Consider the following 19,048-nt stretch of genomic DNA (forward strand, 5'->3'; position numbering starts at 1 on the left):
TTGATCCACTTCATCATTAATATTAAAAACAACTAAGTTATTTGTGCTCGTTGTATAAGAACCTTCAATTGAAAAATATATAAATCAACTCAGTAAATTACGTTCAGATAACTAGCTGAGCCATTAACAGTGGAATCAATTCAAGGGTTTAAATACTGACACCACCTTGTTTCATCCGGTCTTGGAATAAGGTACAAAAAGTACCTTTATTAGAAGTACAAATTCATTAAAACTCCAAAACATCTCAAATCAGAAGAATGTTAGATTACAAAACTGTTGGTTTTATTTGTTTTTATTTCCTTCGTCCTCCTGTCTTCTATAAATCTTTTCTTGTAAAACGTGTCCTCATTTGATTTACAGAAATTCAGTCAAAGAACATTTCAAACAGGTGAAAACTGAAAACACTCATTTTATTACAACATTCACTTGAAACACAATACATTTTTGGAGAGAAACATGTTTATATTAAGTTTCTGCCTCGTCTTTCACTTCTTTTTCTTCACAGACGTCTTTCTCCTGAAAAACATAATCGTTCATAGATTTAAACGTCAGTTTGAGGGAAATTGTTGCTGCTGAGTAGAAAAACACAATTCACTGTTTAATATCGGAAAACCTGAGGACTTCATGTTCTACTAACCCATGGTTCTAAGGCTGAATTAAAAAAGTTCTGAAATTGAAATCTTACTTTTTAAATTTCAAATGATAACAGTAAAGGAGGGTTGTTGCTACACATGAGTAGAATGTTCCTGAACGTGTGAAAATATGTTTTATGAATATCTATGTTTTTTGGGGGGTTGATTAGTTTTAACCAAAGGTGTATACAATCGTGCATCTGGAAATACAGAATAAAGTAGGACAAAGGAGGACCAATGAGGACAAAGGAGGACCAAGGAAAGACATGAGCGAATGAGGAGATGAAGCACCTGGTTTGATTCGTCCTCCCTCTCCTTCCTCCTCCTCTGCTCCATCTCCACCATGCTGTAGAAGTCGTTCTCGGCTCTGACGATCAGTTGATCAGGACTCTCCTCTCCCTCCTCCTGACCTCCTTCCTCCTCTTTGCTCTGCTCCGATCGACTCCTCTCCTTCAGGCGAATCTCTCTCTGCCGAGCCTCCAGGATCTTTTCTCGCTTTGTCTCACGCTCAAACATCTGGAAATACAGAAACACAGTGATGCCTGAGATGTTTCAGCTTGTTTCTACTTCCCGGTGGAACATCTGGGATGGTCCACAGGTGGTCCTGCTACAGTAACATCTGTCATTTACAGTAAACTGTCCAGAGCTGCACTCCCTGTAGTAAATGAAGCTGTTTTTGAAGCTGTAACAGTTTCATCACTTTTTCTCCGAGGCCTCGTCCACATGGGAATTTATCAAAAGATGTTTTTCCTCCTAAGTTCTGCATCGAGAAGAGGGAATGGATCTGATGCAACTATTTTTCAATATAGTGAAAGAGTAACTGTACATTTGAGTGTAGAGCACTTTTCAAAATCTAAGTTTCAATGTGTTCTACAAAGGAAGCAAAATAAAACCGACCACAGCAATTAGGAATCACAAATATCAAAAGAAGATACGTTTTTAAAGATTAAACTCAACAAATTTAAAATTCCAGGTATAATCAGGAAAGGCTGTCTGATAAAAGTTTGTTCCAACAAGGGATTTAATTAATTTAAATTCACTGACCCAACTGACTCAGCTGAGCCTTTAGCTTTTAATCTGGAAAACCAGACCACCTCTGCCTGAGGATCTCATTGTACGTGCCAGCTCATTAAATAATAAAAGGTCTGATGTGTAGCTGGAAGAAAAGCCATGGAGACCTTAACATTTTTAATAAGTAAAATCTTTCAAAAACATCAGGGAGCCAGCACCAAAACAGCATCCTTACAGGATGCTGTTTTGGTTAAGGTGTGATGAAATAAAAGTATGTAAAATCGATTTAAATTATTTTTAGCCTTGCTGTGCTGCTCAAGAGTTAAAATGCTGTCCAACCATACACAAATGTTCCTTGAATCAGTTTTGATTCTAATCCAATAATAGACCAGCAGGTGGCAGTATTTGTTTGGTTATGTGGTCAGGTCCATTAAAACAATCTCACTTTTGCTGCATTCAGCTGCAGAAAGTTTCTGGACATCCAGCTTTTAATCTCAGAAAGACAGCATACCAGGCTCTGTAGGTCTAACAGGCAGGTACAACTGCGTGTCATCAGCATAGAAATGAAATGAAACTTCATGCTTGTTTATGATGTGATCCAGGGGGAGCATGAAAATAAAATTGGACCCAAAACCCAACCCTGGGGCACACCACTAAAGCGCCTCATGTAGACAAAAGTGCACACTTGGACACCACAGGCCAAAACCTAAGTGTTCCCTCTCCAATGACAGCACTGACATTGAGTTTCTGAACATCTTCACCCTGGACGCAGTTCTCCTAAAGCTAAGATTAGGGAATTAAACATGTATCTGCAGGTGTTTCAGTGTTTCTCACAGCAGCCAGCAGATTCTTCTCGTTCTTCTGGAGCGTCGACAGTCCAGAGCAGATTTCTAGCAGCGTGGCTTCGCCCTGCTGAGAACCACACGCCACCAAGCGCCCGTTATCCTGAATGCAGAGGCTGTTCAGAGCCTTGTCAGACACCTAAGGACAACCAGGGACAACAAGAGCAACAACGAACAACAACATTAACAACAGACAACAACATTAACAACAAACAACAATGATATTTACTTTTTATGGGGTAGATAAGAGCACCTTGAGACTGAGTGTGGGGTCGTTCTGTTTGAAAAGGATGTCCCAGACGTCTAAGACACCGTCCATCTTTACTGTGAAGAAGACAGAGGGTCTGACTGGACTCCAGCAGGCATCTGTCAGGAACGACATCTGATATCTGAGGAAACAAAACTGGATGTTAAAATCTGGTCTAAGTTTGACCCAAACTGAGCAGAAGGTAGAGTGGAGGGTCTGAGTCACTTGGTCCACATGATGGATGATTCCTTGATGTCCTCAGACCAGATTCGGGCCGTCCAGTCCCCCACGGTGAGGAAGTTTTTGGGAAAGAAGGGATTCCTCTGCAGGGCGTAGATGGGTCCGTGGTGACCATCGTACGTACAAACAATTTTCTCCGCCGGTGTCTTTGCCTTCCTGTTACAGGATACGACGATACCCTGCTCTGTCCCCACCATGAACTTAGTGGGCTGCAAAGACAGAGTAACAAAGACAGAAACACAGGGTCTGAGATGAAACTGCTAAAACTATATTCTGTTGAACTACTCCTTTAGTGCAACGATTCATCAATTATGTTCGGAATCTCGTTTTTATTTTTTTGATAGATCTCTGTTTCTTTTAAGGTATAAGGACTTTCTCTTTTTGCAAATCTTTTCTCTGTGTTGGTAAAACCAAGAAAATCTACGTTATCCATTATTGTGTTTTCGTCTGCATTATCTTTCTTTATTTTTGGCATATTTACATTTACAAAATATTTATTGAATTTGTTTAATATTTTATTTACATCATAAATGTCAGATTTTTTTTGAGTATATTGCATTAATAAGTTATTCCTCTTCTTTCTGATAGGCAATCATATGAGATGACAGCTGCTTTTGATTGCTCTGCGTGATAAATAGATATTGCATCCCTTTGAATCTTTATGTTCTAACTTGGCAGAAATCCCATCACTTCTCAATGAGATCTACAACCATCATATTCATTTACAGCTGGAGCTAATCCCAGTGTACAGTACATTGGTGGATCCTGGGCAGCGGCCCATCTCAGGGCCAACATACAGAGAACAACTAAACTAACTAAAAACAACCATTCACTCTTATCTTCTTACCTAACCCTATTCTCTTTGTCCTTGGTCTGTGGGAGAAACTCTACACAGAAGGAATCCAGCCGAATCAGGATTTGAACCAAGAACCTTCTTGCTGTGAAGCAACAGTGCTAAAGGACACAATACATGGGGGACTTGTCACATCTTGAGCTCCATGCTGGGTAGAATAACAGAAACTCACCATGGTGGCTTCAAATTCCAGTGAGATGGCTCCTAAAGCCCGATTTAGGTTCCCCTCCCTGCCCAGGTCCAGAACCAGACGCTCTGTGGGTTCACTCAACTTGCGAACATCCCACCACAGAACCTGACGGATAGAGGATGAAATATTTTTTAAGATAAGTTCCCATGTCCTATTTAGGCATCTTCATCCTGATATGCTTATTCATCAATCATGAGTCTACCTGTCCATCCGTGGAGGCAGAAAATGCATCAGTTCCAGTCTTGGACTGCAGCCAGACAACTTTGTAGACCGGGTCCCTGTGACTCTGCTCCACAGAGGAAAACTCCACAGGCTGGCTGCCTCTCCGGGTGTCCCAGTAAGCTAAAACCAACACAGTCGCATCTTTATAAAACTTTTCACAGACAGAAAATCACTGCCTGTCAGTCTGGACCTGAACGTACCGATCTGCCCATTGAAGCTGCCTCCTACCAGAGTGTGTGAATCTTTGGGATTATAATCCAGACAGATAAGTGGAGATGTCGGCTTGAGTGTCATCTCTGGTCTGTTTGGGTTCTCTGAAACATACAACGTTCATCTGTGAACAGACTGAAATCTGTGGTGCTTTTGAATTCAGCTGCTTTCTGACCCACCAATGTCCCAGATGTAGGAGTCCAGGCTCATGTCTTTGGAAGTTTTCTGGAACTCGAGGCAGGAGTAGGCGGCCGCCAGCTTTCTGCCGCTGTCCGGATGCCATGACAGACCAGTAATGGTACGTTTCACCTCATTAGGATCTCTGCAGGCACAAAGGAGAGGGACTGCAATGAACAAAACAACCTCAGCGATCAATCGGTCACCGTCTGTACATCAATTTGTTGACAGTTGCACCTAAAAACATTGATGGTCTTGGCGGAGGGTGGCTCTTGAATTTCCTCCTCCTCCTCCTCGTCCTCCAGGTACTCCTGGTAGATGTCCACAGCATTGTTCTGTCTGATGCAGTGCTCCATTACCTGCACCAAACCATGACATTACATGGTGAAATCATACAGTGACATCACGGCTGTAGACACGTTCCTCTCATCTGCTGACAGCCACTTTACTCACAGTGAAAGTAAATAAGAGCAAAGCAATGAGGACTCAATGTGGACTGAGGTGAATGTGAATTGATATGGACGGGGTGGGCTGAGATAAAGTGGGTGGATGTGGACTGATGCGGACTGAGGTGGGCTGAAGTAAAGTGGGTGGATGAGGACTGATGTGGACTGAGGTAAAGTGGGTGGATGTGGATTGAAGTGAACTGGGTGGATGTGGATTGATGCGGACTGAGGTGGACTGAGGTAAAGTGGGTGGATGAGGACTGATGTGGACTGAGGTAAAGTGGGTGGATGTGGATTGACGCGGACTGAGGTGGACTGAGGTAAAGTGGGTGGATGTGGACTGATGCAGACTGAAGTGGACTTAGGTAAAGTGGGTGGATATGGACTGAAGTGAACTTGGTAGATGTGGACTGATGTTGACTGTAGTGGACTGAGGTAAAGTGGATGGATGTGGACTGATGTGGACTGAGTTGAATGTGGACTGAGGTGAACTGGGTGGATGTGGATCTTACACTGGCCAGCTGCAGGACGCTGTTGCTGTAGCCCTCATCTTTTTCCACCTTCTTCCTGAAACGGATGGTTTGCTCCATCTCCTCAGGGTTGACATCTTTGGGCCAGCCCCCCTCCACATGGTTAATCCCACAGCTGTTGGACTCAAAGCGCTCCGTGTTCACCTGTAGAATTGTACTACTTAATACAGACGTAATCTGTCACCTGTCATTTCAAAGACATTAATTCATCTCTCCAGGGGTTGACCAGCCATCTCCAGTCCCTACTGGTGTTTCCCAGGGCTCTGTCCTGGGGCCCCTTCTGTTTATAATCTACTTCCCTCCTCTCGGCATATCTTCTGTAAATTTAACAATAAGGAAGGATGACACCCAGCCCTATCTGTCCACCAAACCTACTCCATCCTCCCGCCTACCTCCCCAAACTTTCTGAAACTCAACAATGATAAAACCCTTGTTTCTCCTTATTGGCACCAAATCCACCTGAACAAATCAGAACGTGTTTCAGACGAGTGTGTCTGTCCCACAGTGAGTCTCACCTGGTGCTCGGACATGTCGCAGCCCACCTGCTGGGCCTGCTCTCTGGGGGTTTTCAGGATGAACTCCTGACCCAGACTCGGGTCCGGGAGCACGTCCACCAGCAGCTCAGCAGGCCGGTCCGAGAACAGACACTGGCGGCCGAGCTCCCCGCGGAGCTTCGTGTAGACGTGGACGATCTCCATGGAACCTCTGGTACCGATCCACTGTTCCACTGATCCACTGGTCCACTGGTCCACCGTGACCCGCGGGAATGCTGTGCTCCGTTTCTATAGTAACGGTGGTGAAAAGCCGAGGTGCGTTCAGGACCCACTGTAACGCTCCATTCAAGATGTGGAAATACAACTCAACTAATGAAAAAGCTTTAATATACATGAAGGATTGTATATATAAATAACAACAAACATACTGTAGCATCCGTAAATGTTAGGCTCCGTTAGTAACATGTACATAGAATATAAAGAAAGTACATGAGTAAAGAAATAGCACATTAGGGAAAAGCCCGACTGGAAGGTGCTGTGTTCTTGTTCAGGTGGTGACTTCACATGTCAGTGACAGAAGTATAAACTCACAACGATTCATTCATTCACGAGCTGAATTATATTATGATACAACACTGTTCGTCTTCCGCATGCGTCACAACATTGGGTAATGCGACATCTAGTGGTGATACAGTACAAGTATGAAGAGCGGAATCGCCTTAATATTTAAAGTTTCGAGTCGCAGTAAACGCACCATTTCACCGTCCTGTGTAACCCGGAACAACAACAGTTTACAAAGCGACCTCATATATGTGTATCCATCTCACTGTAAGAAGTCAGTGTGTGTTTGTCAGTAGTCTGTGTTATAATAATAGTTACATCCTAGACAGACGTAGATAGAACCAGTGTTTCTCTATGGCTTCACGTCTGAGAGCTGACATGGCTGACAATCAACCTCTGATTCTGGATGGAGGACTAGCGACTGAACTGGAGGCACAAGGAATACATTTACAGGTACAGCTTACTGCTCCATACATAAACACCGGTGTCTAACCCCCCAGCCAGCAGGGATTTCACATTTAAATATATGTATGATCTTATATGCAGGTAGGCTGCACTGCACAGTTTCATATTTATAACCAGCTAGTTTATGTTATTAGGCCAAAAATATCTCTATGCATTACAGTACACATACGTCAGATATAGCTTCATCTTTATAAATTCAAATGTAGCATTATGCCCTTTGTATTCCTGCTGAGATGACCAAGTAAACACTGCTGGTCTAACTGGACTAACTGATCATAAAGAGATAGCATAAAGCTGTGTTTCAATGGTAAAAGTAAATGTGAAAAAGTTGAATGACATTTTTAAAAGCACTATTCGGAAAATTTTCTAAAGTGCAAATGGCAGTACCATAATCTGATGGTGAAGCATTAGAAGTAAATGTTAAAAGTTAAACTCCTAAGATCTAAATGAAATGTGTTAATATTGATAGGAAAATGTAGAGTAACAGTAAAAGTACTCACTATGCAGTCAAAATGGCTCTGTCAGTGCTTTATTATTGCATGATACGGGTTATTAATATTGTTGGTGCAGCAACATGCATGCTTCTTTTTAATGCTTTTTCCTGCAGTACAACTAATATTACTCTGCAAAGCAGTAATCGGTAATCAAGCAAATATAGAGTAGTAACTTTTCACCTCTCTGAAAGATAAAGGGCTTCATGCTTCCAATGATAAAGGTTCAAAGATTGTTTATATGCAAGTAGATATGGCTGGGCAATAAACAATATCATAAATTGTATCAGCCGCAATATAACAAAGGTTCAATACATCAATACAATGCTTATGCACAGTGAGGAGGTATAATATATCATTGATTGACCTCAGATTTGTAAAATATTTAGCTGTTTGTCAAGTCTTTGTCGCTCTCTGCTCATAAAGAAGAGCTTAAAACCACAACCTTCACTCTAGGGCAAAATTCCGTCTAAAAATTTAAGAGAAATAAGACATTTGTTTGACTGAAATGAACAGTTTTATCTTGAGATAATTTTTGCCCATATCGCCCAGCACTACAAACCAAGACATCCAACTCTGTATAGAAAAAAAGGGATTAATAGTTTTATATCATCAATGTTTTAAGATATAGACTAATGCTTCTTGTGTGTCTCACACATAGGGAGATCCTTTGTGGAGTGCCAGACTGTTGCAGACTAATCCCCAGGCCATAAGAGAGGCTCATTACAGGTGGGTCCACAGGAAATAGTGCGGTAGAAGAGTCAGTAGAATAGAGGTGTATAAATAATAATCAACTGCAGAAACCATTTTCTATGTTTTCTATTTCTATTTTACTACAGTTTCCTGCGCAGTGGAGCTGATGTTATCACCACAGCCACATACCAGGCAAGTATCCCAGGGTTCATCACTCACATGGACGTGAGCTCTGAATGTGCCAGAGAGCTGTTGATGTCTGGTGTTCACCTGGCCAAAGAGTCCGTGAAGAGATTTGTCTCTGAGAGCCGTGCAACAGGTGTGTGACACTCAGACACTCGGATATCCTCTGAGCTGTGTGCTATTTGAAATTTGTGATTTGTTTATCTCCTCAGAGCAAAAATGTCCCCTTGTGGCCGGCTCTGTTGGACCATACGGGGCTTTTCTGCACAATGGTTCAGAGTACACTGGGGAATATGCAGAGAAGATGAGGATTGAGGTGAGTGATTCTTCTTACTGTGCTCATACTGGTTCATTTAAAGTTATTATGGATGCTGTGTGAAGTCGACATACAGAACCTGAGTGGCACCTACACTAGTGCATAACTCCACCTTCAGATGATTGTCTAGTTCTTATAGTAGAAATAAAAGAAAAGAGAAGTGGTTTGTTAACCTACGTGATTTATTTGTCACAAAGCATCGTTAAGGACAGTGAAACAAATTTCCTGGATCTGCGCTTTAATCCGCATCTGCACCAAATGTTTGAAAAAGACTACTTATATCGTCCTGTAGGTACTGAATCGAGTTCAGGTAGTTTAAAGGTGACACAATAGGTGGCTGGATGAATGGATGGATGATTTTTTTTACATAATAAACAACATAAATTACCCATTACCATGCCTACCATTACTAATCAAATAGTAAAATATTCAGGAAGTTACCGACATAAATTATGTCAACACAGCATCTGAAGACACATTCCACATTTCTCACACATATATAACCACCAAACTTTAAGGGGCCATTAGAAACTAGTTAACTTCAAAAACATAAAGTGATTTACTGTGCATAATAGAACGACATAAAACAAAGGGTAGAAATAAATTCTTAAACAATTGGCACAATAAATTTAAACAAACATACTGGTGCATAGCAACATGTTCACAAACAAAGGGATTTACTTGGATACAGCCACACCTTAAACAACCTCCTCTTCACAACTCCTCCCCTTGCCCAGACCCTGACACCAACCCTGACCTCACACAATGGGCCTAATTCTTGCTTGAGATTCATTAACAGGGTTCCTCCCAGGCCCAGGCCCCTTCCAAAAAGTTCCATTTATTCAGTATTTTTGCATAATCTTGCTCACAATTAGAAAATGCACAGGGATGAAACATGAAATATAACCTCTTTGTTAGAGGTGACTGTAACTTGATAGTTGTGTAATTTACTTTTCTTTTCCCCCCAAAGGAACTTAAAGAATGGCATCGGCCACAGATTGGTTGCCTAGCAGCAGCAGGAGCTGACCTCATTGCTTTTGAGACAATCCCAAGTATCAAAGAGGCAGAGGCTCTGGTGGAGCTGCTCAGAGAGTTTCCCAACACCAAAGCGTGGCTCTCCTTATCCTGTAAGGTAACCTTGTACTTGAAGAGTATAAAGTTAATGTTGATCCATTAGCGTTTTAAAGTGACTCACGGTCTGTATAAATACTCTCAGGATGGGAGGTGTATATCAGACGGCAGCCCGTTCACAGATGCAGTGAAGATTGCTAACAGATCCCTACAACTAGTCGCTGTAGGAGTCAACTGCTGCTCTCCAGCACTGGTGGAGCAGCTGCTGGACTCTGCAGGCTCCCTGCTGAGCCCAGATATGAGCTGGGTGGTGTACCCCAACAGTGGAGAGGAGTGGGACACAGAGCAGGGGTGAGTCCGGAGTCATGAGCTGTGTCTCAATTCAGGGGCTTCATTTAAAGACTGATTACGTCTCAGCAGCAAGACTGTCTCATTTCAAAGGCTCCTTCAAATGCAGCTGAGAAATGAATCCTTCCATCCACGAGAAACAAAGGATCCTTCACGGCCAAACCTATCCCAGGATTCATTGGGCTTCAGTGACCAACCATTTTCAAAGAGGTAATGGGACTGGCAAGCGATGATCCTGATACTCAAGCACGTTAGGATCAGGCTCCATCTCCCCGGAACAGTTCACAGTACAGGTGTTAAATAAACAAGGGGCATAAAAATGATTTCGTAATGTTCAACTCCAGCTCTGTTGCTAGGCAACCACAATCCTTTTCTGTAGACCAGACCGTCTCATTTCAGTGGGGCCCACGGAAGACGCAGTCTTTTTATGCCAAGTAGACACATCCCTGAAGAATGCAGCCCCTGAATTTGAACAGCTATGGAGTTTTAATAATAAGATCCCAGCTTTAACAGCCTCTGTATTTTTATCAACAGATGTGACATAATGTCAAACGCATAAAGAGATTAAGGAAAAATTGGGCTCTTGTGTAAAGGCAATGTTTTCCTCACCACCATAGTAGCTAATCCCTGTATCAGTCATTCTGCGTTTTAACATTTCAGCTATTGATTGAAAACAGATCCCGAACCAAGAATCTCTTTCCATTTGGTGAATAAGAGACTGAAAATCTCTCCCTGAAAATAATACAGCATCTTACAACAGGATAGTCAGGAAATCCATTAAAGGTAACCTGAGATACATAGATAATGTTAGTGAGGCTGCTCTCTGACTTGTTTACTTATTTGAACTCATTTGAACACAACCATGCTCTTTGCAGCTTTATATTTAGGAAAATAGAGAACAAAATATTTCATGATCTCTGTATCGAATATAGCTGAAATCAAATGATCAGAAGAAATCTAATTTAACTGAGGCCGGTGACTTTCCAATGAAAAATCCTACATATCGTTCAGATTTCTTTCAGTCTGTCTTTTGATTTTCTCGACTAGATTCCATCCAATCAACTTTCAACTTGCTGGGTGTGTTAACATAAAGTCTTTTTTAATTTTTATTCGAAACAAAATTTAAAAAAACAGACTTGAGGCAGATAGTGCAGTAACCAGCGACGTCTCAGAATGTGGATTTGAGGTTGTGAATGGCAGCAATTTCCCTTAGACTTTTTAAAACAATGCCACACACTAACAGACACATTTTCACGAACCACTATTTGCCTCATAGGGCTCAACAATCTGTACAAGGTGCGAAATCCTCTGTCTTAAAACTTTGACTAGGGTGAAGACAAATATACTTTTAGTTACTATACATACAATTTTACTTTTCCAATGTGCACAGAGAAACACAAAAACATCGGTTTCCTTTTCCCTACAAAGGTGGATGACTCCAGGAAAAGCATCAGCATCAATTCTTGAACTCAGTCATACATGGTTGAAGCAAGGTGCCTTCTTGATAGGTAAGAATAACTGTTTTCTCTTCTCTTTTGTCTTATAAACTCCTCTGAACTGCAATAACTACACTAAACAAGCACTGTGGCATATTTGCACTATTGCATATAATTGCACTACTGTTTTTTCTTCAGCTTTATATATATATTTATATATTTTTGATATACTATTTCATACTATTTTATTAATATTTCGTTTTTTGTTTTTAATTCTTGAGCATTGTTAGAAGAGAGCCTGTGACTCAAGCATTTCATTGCCAGCGACTGCTTAATGTTATCTCTGTGCATTTGATAATAAACCCTTGAATCTTGAATCTTTTCATCAGTCTTTTACTCTGAAGAGCTTCTCTCTTTCTCTCTGTCCATTAGGAGGCTGCTGCCGTATTGGTCCTGCTCACATTAAAGAGTTACGACAACATTTAAAAGGAAGTTGTACCTCTGCAGCCTCTGCAGAGCGACTGGACTGAAACTGTAACAGTGATTGTGACAAAGGCAAAGAAGTCTGTTCTGGGAGTTTGTAAAAATCTTCATTTATTGTAAAATAAATTAAATATACCACTACATCAAAACCATTTGGGTACACGATGACATCTGTATTGGGACAAAGACAAAGACCTTCTTGGTAAAAGTGTAAGAATAAATTAAATGTGTACATAAACAGAAAAAATAAAACCATGTAGTCGTTCACATTTTGTTTCAAGGTGCGTGAAGGATTCCACCATCACTTCTGTACAGAATCCCGTCTTTTAAAAACTGGAAGGGTCTATGCAACCATCGCAATGAAGGTTTCACTAAGCACAACAGCTGCTTTAACAACATGTGGGACTCGACGGAATATCCACTGAACTAACCACTGTACGTCAGGCACAAAACAAGCCCACTCACTGTACCTCTACTATGGAATATGAAGGGATGATCTTTGATCTGAATTCACAGCAAAATATGTCATTATCATGTTTCCTAAGACAGCAAGAGCTGAATATAATGTACTCTAATACAGTATCAAAGCAGGGAGGTAAAGACGATGTGACTGAAACATAACTTAACACAAAGAAATGGGTTTGATCAAATGAAAATAATCTTGTAGTGTTACTGTCACATGGGAATGTAAATACACAGGTGGAAAAAATAAAAGAAACACCTTCCAGTGCTGTACCCCCGTGATACTCATGCTTTAAGGAGTGTTGATTCACCGATCTTCATTTTTAAGGGTTCAATGTTTGGGTCAGGAGGTATCTACTGTCTCTCTTTAACACTGAAGTATTCTTCTGTTTGCAATGCGTCACCAGAATTTTAAAGAACGACTGCACTATTTGAAACTGATGCTCAAGCAATCCAGACAGCAACCATCTGTCCTCCATGGGGCTGCAAAGTGTCGTCCGCCGCCTCGAAAGTCAGACAGTAATAGCGCCATCGATTTAATACGGCTCACGGGTGTAACTAATTGTGTAACTGTGACTTGTATATGGTTGCTGGTGCATCAGTCCCCAGTTTGCAGACCCTCACCAACACTAGCTTCCACAGAATATTTGATTAAATTCAATGCAAACTAGGTTAAAGCCTCAAGCTGACAGCTGAGTTGAATCTTAATCTAAAGTTAATACTAAAAGAAGAGAAGTCTGGTGTTATTTTGTATTCTTCTTGTTAAGAACAAATCCCAACATTTATCCTCCGAACAAGAAATGCTTGTGTGTCCAGAACTCATGCCTTTCTACACAGAACTCTATTATTGCTCAGATTTGGTAAACGTCAGTTCATTATAACGAAACATATAAATCGTAGTTTATTTTTCCATAATGCTGGGGGGATACCAGCAAGAGCCTTGATTGTATTAATCCACTGCTTAAAAATATTTTTCCCGTTCTTCTTCTACTTCTGTTTAAATATAGTTTGATTAGAAACTACAAGGCCCAGCGGTGGTAGGACATTACGTTTTGAAACCATATATTAAGGGTGCATTTTTAAACATTAACATCTTCAGTATGAACTTATGAGTTTTGAGTTCAGTGCCACACAGAACGTACAGACAGTTGGACTGATATTGTTTTTTGTTATACATATATTGACGATAAAATACAGAACACCTGTAGACTTTTTCTGTAACTGTATCTTAAGAATTGTGTTATTTTGTCCTCCCGTGTATGTCCCGCTGAGCCTTTTCAGTCTGTGATGTCTTCTTGGAGGTCGCTGTCAGGGGAGCTCTTCCGTCTGTACTCTGTGGTGTTGGACAGGCGTTTCCAGCTGGTGTCTTTCTGACTTCCCATACTGTGCGAGCGTCCCAGGTGGGCCAGGCGTTTACTCGACGTACTCTCCTCCGTGTCCTCTGGGACGTGTCCGTGGGCCCGCTCCGTGCTGGAGGGGTGAAAGTCGTGGCGCAGGTTCTCCAGATTCATCGCCCAGGGGCCGAGCTTCTGCCAGTTCACCCTCTGGAACGCCATGATGCAGTGCAGGTTGCCGCCCACCTGTGAGCCAGGGAGAGTCTATTAGTTCTATCCCACATGTGTTTACTTAAAGAACAACATTGAAAACAATAGATGTGAGGGGAGGAACCTTTTTGGTTTTGCGCTGCTGGATCCCCCTCTCTGTGTGACGAATGTCCAGGTATTCTGGGTTCTGTGTGTTGAGGTCAGTCACAATGTCCAGCCACCTGAAAAGAGTGGTTTCATGGTACAGAGCATTATAGTGACCGCCTACTTTGCTCCGCCAACATGATTTTTTGAGGTTGTGGTAGACATTTCCATGGTAACAGCTAGCTCTACCGAAAAGAAACATCACTTTTACACTTGAGGATTGTGGGTAGTGTAGTACTTCTTGACATTGTGAATAAAACAGTTGATATTATACAGACATTTGGCTTTTACAGGATTCGTTTCACAATCTCATAGCTTCTGGTAAGTCTACCTTGGATGGTTGCAATATTAGGGCTGGTAATCAGAATCTGTTCTCAGAAAAGAAATGGGATTTTTTTTCTTTCCAGAACCACACTGCTGAGCAATGTGCAACTCAACAACAGTGCTGATAAACTTCAGCAGAGACTGAGGAGAAGCCGAGCTTACTTTTTACAATGAATAGCTGGGTGTTTCCTGCTGGGCTCTCCGATGAGGATCCAGTGCTCCATTTCATTTGTGGGTAGAGGGCCCCTTTGCACAGCAGAGAACAACTTGTCTGTTTATAAACTGATATTTATACAGTGTTTATACAGTCAAACAGTTAAACAACTCAAATTCAAAGGTTGAGAAACAGATCAAGGTTAATAAAATGCAGAGCTCAGACAATTCAAGGAGAGAGAGGCTTGACTGTGAGAACATTTCTCAATTGTGTTGACAGCAGAGCAAGTGGTCTCTTGCACACATGCAGACAGCACGTGACATAAACATTTTTTGTAAGCACTTTCAATTACCAATGTCTATTAATTTCCATTTTCATAAACTTTCCAGGTCTGTTTTTTTCAGTCTTTTTTCTGTAACCTCGGAGCCATCAGGAGAGAACTGGGTACACGAGCGGTGCACAGACAAAGCATGAAGGTTTCCACCCACTGCGCAGAAGTCTAGGCGAGGGGCAAATCACTCTTGTATGAGAGAAATGATATATCTTCAAACTCAATATGCTCAAAGGAAGAACTGCATAGGTCCTCAAGCAGACAAATCTCCTGAGGGGATGCTGCATTTAATCACTAACCTCAGCCGGCTGACACTCTTAACAACACATATAGCCATATAGAACACTCATAGCTAACATGACAGGCAGATATGGCTACCATAAACCAATGTGTCCCTGTCTGAAACATCAGACAGAATAAGCTACAGCCGTGTCTGTGCCACCATCGTGGACAATCCCTCAGCCCAAGGAGAGCACTGCGCAGTGAGACAGTCGGAAATTAATCTAATGCCCCCAGACACATTGCCTGATGGATCTGGAGCATGATGACAGAGCTCAGTGAACAAGGGGTTCCAGCTTAAGCTCAATAAACAGGATCAATCTGCGTAGAACAGAACCTGCAGGACTTGGATGGGAGGGTTGTGGGTCTGCCTACACCGCGCTAATGGGACACGGCTGGATGAGTGGGCCGAGTTGGTTCCATAGGTGGGGAATTGACCAAACCAGTCCGCTCAGCTTCATACAAATCCCCTAATTGTCCATTTAAGACATGGGTAGACTGCAGCTTCTTCTATGTCCAGGTCAACTCCGAAACAAAGTCGGGGAACATGGGCAAGAGGTTCTTTACCAATGTCGGCTCAGAAGGAAAAGCCACAACACGACCAATTTGTCAGCTGCACGGCAGCATTGAGAGTTCAACAATGTGTCATTTTGGCTAACTGACCCAGTAGCAGCAGTATACTGGTCCAACGTCTCCTGTTGATGTAATTATCTTCATGATGAGCAGTTAGCTCAGGTTGTGGTTGGGTATCGCTCACCATGGAATCAGGTTCAAGCTTAAATAACCCCTCGACAAACTTGAGCTAACTTCGATCTGGAAGTAGCTATTGTTGACAGATGTATATAAGTGCAGGTGGGACCTCAAAGACACTATCATAGGTCACTCAGGGACATAATATCCCATACTTTATGTGTGGTACTAAGGGAGGGGCTAAACAACTAATTGATGATTCACAAAACTAATCAACACTCTGACAATAATCAGAGGTGGACCTACCTGTAAGCTTTTGCTGCTTTGAGTGGTGTAGCTTCAAAGCCCACAGGGCAGAAGTAGTGGTTCTGGCAGTGGTAAATGTAGGCCATGGACTCATCCTTCAGCCCTTGGGTCAGCTTCATCAACGCTCCTTCCGCTGAAAAGATTAGAGCAGTTATTACTTGTTTAAGCTTTAAGCAGATATATAATATGGGGGGGGGGGGGGGGGGGGGGAGCTGTGGGACTAACCTGTTTCTCCTGCAGTCTTGTGTTTTCCATGGGGTTTGTACAGAATGTAGGAGCAACCTCGCATTCTGAAGTTTTCGTTGATTTGTCTGAACCACCTGTAAGATCAAATGCATGGATTAAAGAGTTGGGTATGTTTCCTGAGATGGAGTGAATATTTTAAAAGGGCAAAGGAGACATTGTGTACCGCATTAGAGTAGCGTTTCCGGTGAAAGGACCAAACTTTATTTCCTCAAAAGGCGGCTGAAAGCCAAGAATATGCAGAGCCTCCTCCTGAGAGATGGGTGGGAGACTGGCAACACAAATAAAGGTGCACATATTAGTAAGCAACTGCAACTTCAGCGCAACAGAAAATATGCAAATCATCTCACATGATACCAGTTGAAAAGGACTCTAATCCAGAACAATAGAAGTTGATTGACGGGTTCTACATTTTTTGACTGAAAGACAGCAGTGTTCTGGCATCTGAGGGAACAGCTGTTGATCTGGAACTGGAGTAACAAGAACTGGCTCATGTCCATGATGCGTCTAATCGCCTTTTTTTCCATCATGTACACTGACAGCTGCAGAAGCTGTAGGGACGACAGTTACCATGTCAGACTCTCAGGGAACACTGTGTTGCTGTCTCCTTCAGATCCAGAGCAGGAGATTGTCTGTGCTCTTCCTGCTTTTTAACTGGTCGGATGACAACATTTTTAGAGTTGAATGTATCCAAATCAAAAAAACATATTGCTTATATTACAAAACCCGCAATAGAAGTATTTTAAATTTTTGTATCAACTCGCCTGCTCGCTGGTGAATTCTGCGGAGGATCTCCTGCAGTGAACAGGGGTTAATTAGGAAATAATCAATTACTAAGCAAATAGAAGAGTGCACTATTCTGAATTCTTCTGAACTCAGCTCAGTTATTCCTCGTTGTTTTAATCAGTTTGTCACTGAGATTCCTTTCACATTTCATTTGCTGGTGTGTGTCTGACACAGTCTGGTCGAGAGCATCAACTTTATTGATAAGTTCTGTTCAAAGCAGATCAAACTGAGGGGTGTGACTTATTGAAATGTCAAGGAGTAAACCAATGAACACACTGTACCTACCTTAATTGTCATTAGCTGCATTTTTACATGAAATCTGAGAGAGAACACAACGTGCAGCTCACCTTCCTGCACCCAAAGTGCTGTACAAAAAGTTCCAAACAGACACCAAAGAGGAGATTCCACAGGAAGTCTTGTACTGGGGCCGACTGATGCAATACCTGAGATAATGAACAGATCCACATGTTAAACCATTATATCACATTAACAATGTGATGTAATATTGTCCTCTCCAGTATAAAGCCTCTAAAGAATAACTAAATCAGGTATAATATAACTCCTCTCCTTGCATTCTCCAGTACAAGTTATGGTTTCCTTTATGTGCATCTGCAATTGTTTACTGTGCATTAATAAAAAAATGTTGGAACATTACCATCTTCTGAGGTCGAGCACCTTTCGCTGTTTGATCTCCTCCGTGGAGGCGTGAGGAGGGATGTCTTGCAGATTGCGACTGGGTCTGTCTGATGACTTCATCTTCTTGGTGCTGCATTTCTTCACATTGCCTGAAATGTAGTGTGAGACTATCTTACTGACAAATTTGATAAATTCATATCACAGACTTCAGTTAGGAGATCTTTCTTACTTGTTCTTATTTTTCTCATAAGCACGGCATCGAAGTCTACTGTGTCGATCTCCCAAGCCAGAATGGGTTTGGTGTTGCCAGAGGACACTTGCTCCATTTCATAGTCCCCGTCTGATCCCACATGGGCCCCACAAGAGCTGAAGTCAACTGAGGGTTTGGTCTTCATCAGCGTGGACCCATCATCCTGCTTGATCTGTACATCGTCCCTGGCTGTGCTCGGGGGACAATACACCGAAGCAGCCTGGTTGAGGAAAGCATAGTCTGAGCAAACTGTGTAGAACTTTTCTCTGGAGTGAGTGACCGGGCAGTTCCACGGCAGGTTGAGCTCGACACTGGAAGCCCTCCTCGCTCTGGCGGCGTCCCGGGCCAGGGAGCTGATCAGGCTGCGGCCCTCCTCCCCTTCAGTTGTCCTCTGCTGCCCTGATGGCTCTTCTGGCCCAGACAGGTTCCCTCCCTGAACATCTGATGTATTCGGCATTGAACAGCCACTTTAAATATATGATGGGTGGGAGAAACAGCTGAAGCTGACTGTGACGCTGATGTGATGGCGGTCTCTTCTGGGGATGAGAAGAGAGGCATTTATAAAAAACAGGGCAGAGATTTAAAGGGATGATATTGAGGAGGTGACAACAGTATCACATCACAAACACATGGTTATCCAAGTCACAACCCGGAATATCATTGTTTAAACTTACAGTGAGGTTAAATAAGATAAAAATAAGACTGTATACATCAAGTAATTTCTTGTTCCAGCTTGCTCTGAGGTTACAGTAACACAC

General features: G+C 42.2%; 3 protein-coding genes across 7 annotated transcripts; 1 reads left to right on the forward strand and 2 right to left on the reverse strand.

The window, feature by feature from the left end:
• Positions 1-389: 389 nt before the first annotated feature.
• Positions 390-6,298, reverse strand: dnai2b (dynein, axonemal, intermediate chain 2b). The gene is made up of 12 exons (XM_053429728.1): positions 6,116-6,298; positions 5,583-5,744; positions 4,862-4,983; positions 4,627-4,769; positions 4,438-4,551; positions 4,218-4,357; positions 3,998-4,120; positions 2,958-3,181; positions 2,739-2,874; positions 2,478-2,624; positions 924-1,148; positions 390-516 (listed from the first exon to the last, which is right to left on the reverse strand). The coding sequence occupies exons 1-12, from the start codon at positions 6,296-6,298 to the stop codon at positions 466-468; spliced, it is 1,770 nt and encodes a 589-aa protein (XP_053285703.1). The 3' UTR covers positions 390-465.
• A 569-nt stretch (positions 6,299-6,867) lies between these two features.
• Positions 6,868-13,802, forward strand: zgc:172121 (uncharacterized protein LOC337599 homolog). Of its 5 annotated transcripts, none has more exons than XR_008339690.1 (9): positions 6,868-7,108; positions 8,273-8,340; positions 8,451-8,623; positions 8,700-8,803; positions 9,774-9,935; positions 10,020-10,225; positions 10,316-10,432; positions 11,613-11,730; positions 12,091-12,160. XR_008339690.1 is itself a non-coding variant. In XM_053430450.1 (9 exons), exons 1-9 carry the CDS (start codon positions 7,010-7,012, stop codon positions 12,186-12,188), a joined length of 1,107 nt encoding a protein of 368 aa, XP_053286425.1. In that variant the 5' UTR covers positions 6,868-7,009; the 3' UTR covers positions 12,189-13,802. The 5 variants fall into 5 exon arrangements, 3 of the variants coding, with proteins under 3 accessions (XP_053286425.1, XP_053286426.1, XP_053286427.1); XR_008339689.1 differs by having other exon boundaries at positions 11,499-11,730; positions 12,091-12,122; XM_053430450.1 differs by having other exon boundaries at positions 11,651-11,730; positions 12,091-13,802.
• On the reverse strand, positions 12,227-19,041 carry LOC128447975 (basic immunoglobulin-like variable motif-containing protein). The gene is made up of 9 exons (XM_053430449.1): positions 18,270-19,041; positions 18,060-18,189; positions 17,752-17,847; positions 16,785-16,889; positions 16,601-16,695; positions 16,376-16,508; positions 14,778-14,861; positions 14,272-14,368; positions 12,227-14,183 (listed from the first exon to the last, which is right to left on the reverse strand). The coding sequence occupies exons 1-9, from the start codon at positions 18,745-18,747 to the stop codon at positions 13,881-13,883; spliced, it is 1,521 nt and encodes a 506-aa protein (XP_053286424.1). The 5' UTR covers positions 18,748-19,041; the 3' UTR covers positions 12,227-13,880.
• Between the last annotated feature and the right edge of the window lie 7 nt (positions 19,042-19,048).

The sequence above is a fragment of the Pleuronectes platessa genome, chromosome 9, assembly GCF_947347685.1.
Source record: "Pleuronectes platessa chromosome 9, fPlePla1.1, whole genome shotgun sequence".
NCBI lineage: Eukaryota > Metazoa > Chordata > Actinopteri > Pleuronectiformes > Pleuronectidae > Pleuronectes > Pleuronectes platessa.

Bases quoted from the DNA above. Each gene is read 5' to 3' on its own strand.
- LOC128447975 (XM_053430449.1), bottom strand. From the start codon at position 18,747: ATGCCGAATACATCAGATGTTCAGGGAGGGAACCTGTCTGGGCCAGAA. The intron at 16,890-17,751 runs GTGAGCTGCACG...TTGTGTTGCCAG, and splicing joins AGCACTTTGGGTGCAGGAAG to TCTCCCACCCATCTCTCAGG. The intron at 16,509-16,600 runs GTTAGTCCCACA...TAATCTTTTCAG, and splicing joins CAAGACTGCAGGAGAAACAG to CGGAAGGAGCGTTGATGAAG.
- dnai2b (XM_053429728.1), bottom strand. From the start codon at position 6,298: ATGGAGATCGTCCACGTCTACACGAAGCTCCGCGGGGAGCTCGGCCGC. The intron at 2,875-2,957 runs GTGACTCAGACC...TTGTTTCCTCAG, and splicing joins TCATCCATCATGTGGACCAA to ATATCAGATGTCGTTCCTGA. The intron at 517-923 runs GTGCTTCATCTC...TATGTTTTTCAG, and splicing joins GGGAGGACGAATCAAACCAG to GAGAAAGACGTCTGTGAAGA.
- zgc:172121 (XM_053430450.1), top strand. From the start codon at position 7,010: ATGGCTTCACGTCTGAGAGCTGACATGGCTGACAATCAACCTCTGATT. The intron at 8,624-8,699 runs GTGTGTGACACT...TTATCTCCTCAG, and splicing joins CTCTGAGAGCCGTGCAACAG to AGCAAAAATGTCCCCTTGTG. The intron at 10,433-11,650 runs GTAATGGGACTG...TTCCCTACAAAG, and splicing joins GACCAACCATTTTCAAAGAG to GTGGATGACTCCAGGAAAAG.